The 10855-nt window shown below is 45.2% G+C and overlaps 1 protein-coding gene across 1 annotated transcript; it reads left to right on the top strand.

Moving 5' to 3' along the window:
• Window positions 1–5864: 5864 nt before the first annotated feature.
• Window positions 5865–10416, top strand: FABP5 (fatty acid binding protein 5). Its single transcript, XM_055318446.1, has 4 exons — window positions 5865–6017; window positions 8808–8980; window positions 9523–9624; window positions 10167–10416. The coding sequence occupies exons 1-4, from the start codon at window positions 5939–5941 to the stop codon at window positions 10218–10220; spliced, it is 408 nt and encodes a 135-aa protein (XP_055174421.1). The 5' UTR covers window positions 5865–5938; the 3' UTR covers window positions 10221–10416.
• The last annotated feature ends 439 nt before the right edge of the window (window positions 10417–10855 follow it).

The following is a 10855-nucleotide window of genomic DNA, read 5'->3' as shown; positions in this document are numbered from 1 at the left end:
AGTCCAGCGTCAGGCTCCTTGCATGGAGCCTGCTTCTCCCTCTGCCTGTGTCTCTGCCTCAATCTCTCTCTCTCCCTCTCTATCATAAAAAAAATCTTAAAAATGAAGTCTTATGGATAAAAATTAATAAAGAGAAATGATCAAATGGTGTTAGAGTCTGGGGGAGAGAACCTTAAATCACAGAGTATCACGTGGAAAGTGGGACTGAAAAATGGGAACGTATAATCTGCCAGAAAAGAATTTGGCCTCTTCTAGTGGAAAAATCTAATTTGGAGGTATTTGTTTTTGCAGTTTTAATTTTTTTGATGTATGTATGTATGTATTTGAGATAGAGAGAGTACAAGTTGGGGGGCAGGAGTAAGAGGGCTAGAGGGAGAAGCAGACTCCCCACTGAGCAGGATGGCTGATACAGGACTCCATTCAGGACCCTGGGATCATGACCTAAGTAGAAGGCAGATGCTAAAGGGACTGAGCCACCCAGGCGCCCCTGTTTGGGCATTTTTCAAAGGACAAAAGCATACTTTATGAATTTGTCTGTGTGCTTGCAGCTGGGCCAACCCCAGACTTTGAATATAAAATAATATAATATAATATAATATAATATAATATAATATAATATAATATGATATATATTAGGAGTGGCAATTTGGCTGATGGTGGGTTTCAGGAGGTTGAGGATGCTAGGTGATTTGTTTTGAGACAGTGTTGCCTGATAAGCACAGTGTTTTTACTGATTTTGTGTTTATTGGGATGGTCTTACAAGCCTCTTCCTGCTCCATTTCAAGATACCCTCTTACATGTTGTTTTAGACCTGGAACACTGACTACCACCCACACAAGGATTGAAGGGACTACATATTTTGCTAATGTCTTACCATGAGCTAATGACAAAGGTCATACCCAACAATATTTGTCTGGACAATAGGAAGACCTATGTAAGAAGAGAAATGGATTGATCTTATACTGAGATAAGCCACTCTATCCTCTGCGTCATTTAAAACCAACAACCTTCATTATAACCTCCTAAAATTGTAACTTTTATTGTAACTTTTGCAATGTCTCCTTTTCTCTCTATTCTCACATCCAGTGAACTTAGCAAGCACATACTTATGATGAATTATTTAGGCAACTGGGAAATTTTAATGGCTATGAATTTGCAGGCATGTTGGGGAAGAATCAAACTGCCTCCAGTGAAAGGACAAAATTCATAAAAGAACTCCATTTTTATAAATGCTTTAGTGAGAAAATCTTATTACCAAAAACAAAAGAAAACAACCTTCCATTGATGAATGGTAGCTTGTCATGGCTGGATACACTGAAGGGTTTAAAACTTGAGGGTGTGCCTGAAGCTGTGTAGCTTCCTGATCTTATCCTTATCTGGGAAGTTTTTGCTGTTACAGACAACTTGACAAGATGCAGATCCATGCTCTATCCACTTGTTATGCTTTTCTTTTGGAACTGATTCCAAGTGGGATTTTCTTAAGGAATACCTGGTTTTAAAACCAGATAGGGATACACAAGCATGAGTGAGCAAGACACGGAAGAATCAGATCAAAAAACTGGCTATAAAATTTAAGAGAGAAACTAGATTTAAATTAACGTATTATCCACCCCTCCCTACCGCATTTGAAGTCCTGGTGAGCAGACAGGAAAATAGCTGCCTCGGGTTAAATTAGAAAAAAGTCTAAATGTTGAGTAAGATAATTTTTGGAGTGAGTTTGTTCAATTTCCTGTCTTTTCTATATATTTTTATGGGGATATAATCAGAAATCCTTAAGCTCAGAAGGGAGAAGCACCCTGATGTGGCAAAGCCATTTGCAAGTTCTTATATACCCTATAGCTTTGCTACTCAAAGCATGGTCCCCAAACCAGTAACACTAGCTTCGCCTGGGAGTTTGTTAGAAATGCAGGATCTTGTGCCCTGCTATGGAAACTACTGACTGCATTTTCACAAGATCCCCAGGTAAATTGTTTGCACACTAAACTTTGAGAGGTATTGCTTTATAGTGTTCACTATAAAGCCCCTCCCCCTGCCTTCTTTTTTGCTTAATCTGCGCATGTACTAAGAAGAGACACAGCTGTTGGAACATGGATTGCTTTGGGTAGTCTCTCCAATGATTGCTTTCATGTGGTGCTCTTTCTCTACCAGCTGCATACTTCCTGGCCACCAACGCTTAGGGTCCTTAGGAAAGGATTAGGTACAACAATCAGCTTTGTGGAAGGCACATTTATCCACACAAACTAGGAGGTTGTCTTTAAATAAAATGACATAACACACACTAAACTTAGATGCGAGTTTGTGGAATATGAAGCTGACCAACTATTACATCCATCCAACAAAAGTCGAGGGAAATATTCTGTTTTACCACTAGGTGGGAATAGAGTAATTTTGAGTATATTTTTCAGGGCCATGAACTACTAAGGAGATAAGCTGAAAGGGACCTAAGAAATCAATTGGTGTAATTCTTACCTTGTTAATTTCGTAGATAAGAAAACTGAGTTTCTGGAGATATTAAGTAAAACTGCACCTGCCTTACAAATGATGGTCTTCTAGAGCTATGGAGGGGAGAGTTGCTGGTAGGCTTTGGTTCTTTAACCATTTTCACTATGAATAAACATGTCATTATCCTCCAGCATGAAGGGAAGGCACAATGTGACACCTACCTTGCCTCTGTATCGCTGCTAAAACTAGTGACCAGTGTAGTCACTTAAATTTGTAAGGACAGGTTTAGAATAAAACTATTTTTTCTTGTCCCTGTATCGTAACATAATTAATCTCGATCAAGTAATAATGCTCCCTTTCTCCAATGAAGAGATACTCAACCATCCCATAAAGTCATACAAGATTTTAATCAGATTTGTTTTTACAACATTTTTGGTTTTTACATGTTATATTGGGTTCAAGTCAAGTAGCCTAGAACTTCAGTTAGCAGGTCAAGGGAATACTTTGTTTTTCAGAACTTGAAATCCATTATCATTTTTTTTTTTTTTTTTAAGAAAGGAAGGGAATTGGGACACCTGGGTGGCTCAACGGTTGAGCGTCTACCCTTGGCTCAAGTTGTGATCCTGGGCTCCAGGATTGAGTCCCGCATGGGAACCTGCTTCTCCCTCTATTTATGTCTCCGCCTCTCAGTGCCTCTCATGAAAAAATAAATGAAATCTTTAAAAAAAAAAGGGGGGGAAGAGAATCTGAATTCAGGTCTTTCAGGGCTTAAGGGGCATTAGAAATAATCTACTCCCATCTCTTTCCATATGTGTATATATATGAAAAAAATATATATATCAAAATGAGAAGCACCAGAACAACAATAATGACACGTTATTCATAGTGAAAATGGTTAAAGAACCAAAGCCTACCAGCAACTCTCCCCTCCATAGCACTAGAAGACCATCATTTATATGGCAGGTGCAGTTTTATTTAGTATCTCCAGAAACTCAGTTTTCTTATCTACTATGAAGTGTGTCACCCACAGTAGCAAAGCAGTCACCATGCCCTTTTTTGGTTCAGGAGACTCCCAGGTATTTTGGCCTATATCTTTCTGTTTCTTGGGGTGTGTTAACCCCAAAAGGATTATTTCCACTCATTACATCAAAGAGTGTGTTTAAAAGTTAAGTTTTAGTAACACCTCCAGTTTAAAAACTATTTCTTAAGTATTTATGTATTTAGTACCAGAATGCCATTCTCCTTTTGTAATTTCTGTGACATGGTTGATTATGATAATCTAAAAATTAGTACTCCAGTACAGAGTTTTGGCTATTATTATGTTCTATACAAAAATGGATAAAACATGTAGAGCCAGCATATTAAGTATGCAAGTCCAAACGCAACAGGAGCTGCCTCTGTAGGAGGCAGGGGCAGCAAGCCGTCCTAAGTGTAGAGAAGGCAGCACTTGCATCACTGAACAAATGACCTCAGAACTTGAACAGTTTCTCAGATGTACAGCCTCAGGTGTGGGACATCCAAGTTCTTAATGGCACAGCTACATGGCCTGAGTCACTTCAGTATTAAAATGGTACCACAAGAAAAACTGGAGTGATCCTAACATTAGGGCAGGGATTTGAAATAAAAGAATTATGGTTCAGGGGAGTAAATGTCCTGAGGCATGAGGGGAAATGACCAACCTCAGATGTCAGTTTGTTGGGGATGGAACATGAACCATTGTCTTGGTATGGGTCAGGTGACTGGGTAGCCTCTCCTCTCAGCTCTATGAGGACAGTGAGCTAGAGGCAACCAGGTGTGGTCCTGTTTCACAAGATCTGAAGTGAGGACTGGACAGGGATTCTGGTTTTACCACTTTGCAAACATTCCCTGCCTTATGTCCTCTTTCAAAAAATGGGGATAACACTAGCAAAAATTTAGTGGAGCTCAGAGTTAATGGATAGAAAGTATGCAGGAAGCACAGCCTCCAGCACAAGCAGACATTCAATAAATGAACCTTATCTCCACCAAGGCAGCTGGCCTCTCTGCATGGCAACTTTCTCACCTCATCACCACCCACTCCTACAAGGACCTGGGATCACATAGTAAGATACCATGACAAGTACACTTTGACAAGTATAGTGTTCTACACAACAAATACAGGGTATTAGTATAATTAAAGGCACAGAGGAAAGCGCTGGAGTCTAAACACTTGGGAGTCAGAACAAACTATGAAGGGGTGAATCCACTAGGAATGTAAACGAATAACACATTCATCTTTTTAAAATATTTTATTTATTTATTCATAAGAGAGAGAGAGGAGAGACATAGGCAAAGGGAGAAGCAGGCTGCCCGCAGGGAGCCCGATGCGGGACTCGATCCCAGGACTGTAGAATCACCCTCGGGGCTGAAGGAAGGCGCTCAACCACTGAGCCACCCAGGTGTCTCCAACACCACATTCTTGATGGGTACATTTCATAGCAATGACAGTCACTTAAACTCACACTTTTTAAAAAAACTTTTTAAATATATATTTTCATTGATGTTCAATTTCAATTTGCCAACATAGAGTGTGACCCCCAGTGCTCATCCCATCAAGTACCGTCCTCAGTGCCCGGCACCCAGTTACCCCCCCCTCGCCCCGCCTCCCTTTCTGCAACCCTTTGTTAGTTTCCCAGAATCAGGAATCTTAAGGAGCTTTAGTTTGGAAACTGAACTTTTTGGGACATCTTCCCCTGCCCTGCACCTTCTGATAAAACCGTCTAACTCAAATAAGGCATACAGTCTCCCGGAGGCCCTATACCTGGACAGGAGTGGAGGAGGGAGTTGAGGCGAGAGGTGAGGGGCGGCCCGGGGGGGGGGGCACAGGCTCCCCCGGGGAGGTGTGGGGTGTGGGTTAGTCCCCCCGACTAGGAGCAGACCCGAGGGAGGCCAAGAAGTTCATCCACCAGTCGGCCAGACCGCCACCGATCAATCAATCCCTGCCCCGCTACCCGCCACGCCCAGCCGGGACTGGTGATTCACTCGGGTATTTCGGAGAGCAAAAAAAGAGTGGCGGCGTGGGAGGTAAAGCGGGGGAGGGGAGGGGAGGAGGAGGGGGGAGGGCCCGCGCCCGCCCCCCGCCCCCCCAACAGCGGCCCCTCGGGTTCCCCGGCTCCGCGGAGGCTCTGCGACGTGCAGGCGCAGGCGTCCCGGGCGGCGTGGGGCGCGCCGGGCGAGTCCCTGCTTGCAGGAAGCGCGGAGGTGGCGGGGGGAGCCACCTCGCCTCCCCGCAGCCTACCTCGGTCCCCCGGCAGGTGGAGCGGGTTCGCACTTGGCGACCCGGGGGAGAGAGGCCCCGGGGAGCGCGCGGGGGCGGGGCCTGGCGAGGGGCGGGGCGGGGGCGGGGCCTGGCGAGGGGCGCCTCCCATTGGCCCCTCGGAGCCGCCCGGCGCGCGCCGCCTTTATAAGGCCGCCGCGGCGGTTTTCCTGCCGCCGGCTCCGCTTCCCCGCTCGCTCCGCACGCCCGCCCGCGCCCACCATGGCCACCATTCAGCAGCTGGTAGGAAGATGGCGTTTAGTGGAGAGCAAGGGCTTTGACGAATACATGAAGGAAGTAGGTGAGGCTCCCGGCCCGGCGGCGCCGTCCGCGTGCTGAGCCCGGCTGTCGGCCGGCCCGGCCCCCGCCCCCCGCCCCCCGCCCCCCGCGGCCGCACGTGGCCCAGCGCGGGGAGAGCGGGCGCCGTCGCCTGCCTTCCACCTGCGCTGCCTCCCGGCCTCGGGCGCGCTCCCCCCGACCCCCACCCCCACCCCCACCTCAGGCGGCCCCGACACCCTCCCTGCGCTCGCCCTCCCCGCCCCCCCCCCCCCGGGCTCCCGCGCCGCCGCATCTTTGGTGCCCAGATGGCGTGCGGGTCCCCCTGCTCCGCGGGGCGCGGTGTCCGGCAGAAACCCTTTGGAAGGGCTGAATGGGGGCCCCGCCTCAGCATCCCCCACCCCCGCCCTCCCCGGGGGAACCGGCGGGCTCTCCTCGCCCCCGGGCAGAAGGTCGCTGCCAGCCCCGGGCGCCCCGTGGGCAGGTGGCCCGTCCCAGGGCCCGCTTGGCCCCGCTGCCGCCCTGCGCCCTCGGCCCGAGGGTGAGGGACCACGAGGCAGGGAGTGGGATGGAGGGATGGATGGATTGATTAATTGATTGAGATTTTATTTGTTTATTCGTGAGAGACCCACAGAGACACAGGCAGAGGGAGAAGCAGGCTCCATGCGGGGAGCCCGACGTGGGACTCGATCCCGGGTCTCCAGGATCACACCCCGGAGTGGGTTTTGTTGGAAAACCGCAGTCAGAAACTGCAGAGCCGTCCTGCGGCTCATTTCCCAAGTGCATGCAGGATGGGTGTGGCCCCGCAGAAAGCCCTCAATGGCTTCCAACCCTTCAAGGCAATAGGAGTCTCTAGGAAGGTTCCAGTTCTCTCTCTCTCTCTCTCTCTCTGTCCCTCTCTCAAAATAGTACTTGATTCTCTGGTATTGTCCTTTTTTCCAAGCCAGTGACAGTAACTGTACGCTGGTTGACACACTAGGTGGATTAGCAAACAGAAAAGGACCTTTGTCACAGGCCACTGGGAAGCGGGATGGAGTACTCTACCGAGGATCTTATCTGAAAAGGGGCTTCCAGCCCGGAGACGACTGCTGGGACCACAAGGGTGCTTTAGAAGCTGCACATCCCACAAATGTTAACATGACTGCTTTCTGGTGCAGAAGTCAGGACAAAGACCCTCTCCTGAAACCTAGTCCCTGTGGCACCTGAGAATCCGCCTTCATTAGCCTTTATCCGAAGCAATGAGAGGTTAAGGCTGAATAGTGAATCTTTTTTTTTTCCTAACTTTTAAAAATTATTTATTCATTCATTCCTGAGAGACAGAGACAGAGAGAGAGAGAGAGAGAGAGGCAGAGACACAGGCAGAGGGAGGAGCAGGCTCCATGCAGGGAGCCCGATGTGGGACTCGATCCTTGATCCCCAGGATCAGGCCCTGGGCGGAAGGCGGCGCTAAACCGCTGGGCCACCCAGGCTGCCCCTGCATAGTGAATCTTGAGTGTATTTATGCTACTGTGAGTACAAGTAGAATTCAGTCTTTTTCTTTCTTGCACTGTAAATCTAGATCAAGATAACTCTGGAGAAAGCCACTTACTACACTGATATCCAAGAAATGTTTGTGTGTGTTCACTTGTGTGAGGACCAAGTAAAGAATGCTGTTTCTCTCACTTGGAAAGTGAATGCGTTTATTGGATGGCTTGTTTCCAGGGTTCTAGAGTCATGAAGGTTGTCAAGGCTCAATTCATTAGAGAACAATCAAGGTGTGGGAAGAGTAGAGCCTTTTAGTTGTCCAAAGTGAGAATTAATGACTTCACTAACAACATGAGGTGCCAAGCCCCACACTGCAAAAGAGAAGGTACCAAGAGGACATTTCAAGCCTCGGGGAATTTTTATCATCAAGACAGTTATTCTGCTTAGGTTGTAGTCTCATCTGTGAAACCAGGATTTGAGCTGAATCTTAGTTTCCTTGTAAATGTTAACAATAGGAAGAAATACACAGATTCTAAATTAAATAGGATATCTGTCTAGTAATTGAGTTACACAGCTCTGATATGCGTACTGTTTTTGAGGATAAAGTTTTCCCAATTTATTAGCACCATGATTGTGCAGTTAACTCATAAAACACCATGCTATTTGAACAGAATTGATTTGGATTTTGTGTAGTTTATCAAGAGCTTTTTGGGCAGCCCGGGTGGCTCAGCGGTTTAGCGCCGCCTTCAGCCCGGGGCGTGCTGGAGACCCGGGATGGAGTCCCACATTGGGCTCCCAGCATGGAGCCTGCTTTTCCCTCTGCCTGTGTCTCTGCCTCCCCCCTCCCCCAACCCGTGTCTCTCATGAATAAATAAATAAACTCTTTTAAAAAAAATAGCTTTGTATGTGTCAGACGGTGTGGTAGAGTCCTATGATACAACATTTGGTGGAATGAGTTAAATCCATTTTAGAAGCCCAGATTTCTTCTCTAGCTTTCTGAAGGCCAGCATAGCATTGGTGGCCAAGAGCTAAGCTTTGGAGCCAAACTGCCTGCTCTGTTGGTTCCAGCTCCTTGATTTTCTAGCTAAATGAGCTGGGGTAAGTTACTTTCTCATCTTGTAAAATGGAGACCGTGCACTCCACCTCTCACATAGTTGTTGCAAGGCTTCCATTAATTAGTATATGTTAAGTGCTGGCATATGGTAAGTACTGGATATGTGTTTACACTTGTTACTGAGAAGTGAATAAGTGAAAATATGTACAACACAGTAACTGCAATTGAATTGCTGCATTTGTGATGTAAACTATCACTTTGGATTTCTGTTATTTAACATGATACAACATCCTACAGGAGTGGGAATGGCTCTGCGAAAAGTGGGTGCAATGGCCAAACCAGATTGTATCATCTCTTCTGACGGCAAAAATCTCACCATAAAAACTGAGAGCACTTTGAAAACAACACAGTTTTCGTGTAATCTGGGAGAGAAGTTTGAAGAAACTACAGCTGATGGCAGAAAAACTCAGGTTAGTCATAAGTCAACAAAAATCACAGAAGTTGGGATCCCTGGGTGGCACAGCGGTTTGGCGCCTGCCTTTGGTCCAGGGCGCGATCCTGGAGACCCGGGATCGAATTCAACGTCGGGCTCCCGGTGCATGGAGCCTGCTTCTCCCTCTGCCTATGTCTCTGCCCCCCCCCCCATCATAAATAAATTAAAAAAAAATTTAAAAAAATCACAGAAGTTTCCACGGTGATAGATTGTATCAATAATATTCTTACTGTTTATAGGCAAAACTTAATGAAAAAGCCAAATTATTTATGAATTGAGTTCAACCAATTAGTGAAAGTACCAGCTTCATCACTTAGTGGGTTTTGAAAAATAATTTAAGGAATGTGAGAGAAAATAAGTGTCTTTTGTGGGGCTCTAGATTGAGAAGCATAAAATCGTTATGGGTTAATGAAGTAGACCCAGAAAGGAAAAGATGAAAAAATGTTGATTAAGGAAGTTATGAGCCACGGCATCTGTCTTATAACATACTTTGGAAGATTAAAAAGTGTATTTTTGCAGACTGTCTGCAACTTCACAGACGGCGCATTGGTTCAACATCAGGAATGGGATGGGAAGGAAAGCACAATAACAAGAAAGTTGGAAGATGGGAAATTGGTGGTGGTAAGTGCCAAATTTTTTACGTCTTATTAGGCTTCTTGTTTACATTCAGAGTTCACGTAACTGTTTAGTATCACTAACCGTGAACACAATAACTAGGTTTGGGTAGAAAAAAACTGCAAAGTAATAAGGTAAACAGTAAGACACTAATAACTAAGAAAGCACTTTATGGTGGTGGAGACATGAGATAATGTAGTAGAGGTTGTACCTGGAGCTGGGTTTAGTCTATGTTCATTGTTACATGACAGTAAAATTTTGGGCAAGCCACCAAAATGCCCTCTTGGGCATATTATTTTTTCCATTTACTTTAAAATGAGGAACAACATTTGCCATGATCCAATGAATACCTTATAGATTTTGCAAATTAATACTTTAGTTTGCAGTAAAGCATACATGCATCTTAAACAAAATGGCAGGAATTCTAAAAATCATTTTCTCCATCTTTGTAGATTATAAAGTTTTGTAGGATGCTGATCCTAGTATTTAACTACTACCATTGCGCTTCGATGCAAGACTAACTTAATTCTTCACTATTGTTCTTCTAGGAATGCGTCATGAACAATGTCACCTGTACGCGGATCTATGAAAAAGTAGAGTAAAAATTCCATCATCATTTTGGACAGGAATTAGCTGTGAGGATGAACAAGCTCAGTTCAATGAGCAAATCTCCATACTGCTTTTTTTTCATTACTGTGTTCAATTATCTTTACCACAAACATTTTACATGCAACTATTTCAAAGTGTTGATTTAATTAGGATCATTCCTTTGGTTAGTAAATAAATGTGTTTGTGCTATGCCAGTGTTGTATGCTTTTTTTTAACTTCATAAGGAAATTAGTAGTGAATTTTAATAAGTATGAATTGACTAAATTCTGGGGGTAGTCTTGAGGGTGCTATACTCAGATCATATTTTAGTAATTTATTTGTAGAGCTACTTCTATGGCAAATACACTACCAGTCAGGGATGCCTGGGTGGCTCAGTTGGTTAAGTGTCTGCCTTTGGCTCAGGTCATGATCTCATGGTCCTGGGATTGAGGCCCACTTCAGGCTCCTTGCTCAGCAGGGAGTCTGTCTGTCTGTCTGTCTCTCTCAAATAAAAACAAAACAAAACAACAACAACAAAAAAAACACTACCTATCATCTAAGCTTGCCCTACACTGTTTGGACTTTGTATCAACTCAGAAATCCTACATTTCTGGCAAGACTATTCTCATTAAAAAAGAACTACATAAAC

Source organism: Nyctereutes procyonoides, unplaced genomic scaffold (assembly GCF_905146905.1).
Source record: "Nyctereutes procyonoides isolate TBG_1078 unplaced genomic scaffold, NYPRO_anot_genome, whole genome shotgun sequence".
NCBI classification, from domain to species: domain Eukaryota; kingdom Metazoa; phylum Chordata; class Mammalia; order Carnivora; family Canidae; genus Nyctereutes; species Nyctereutes procyonoides.
The sequence above is the reverse complement of the archived record's forward strand: the minus strand, read 5'-3'. Positions and strand labels throughout refer to the sequence as shown.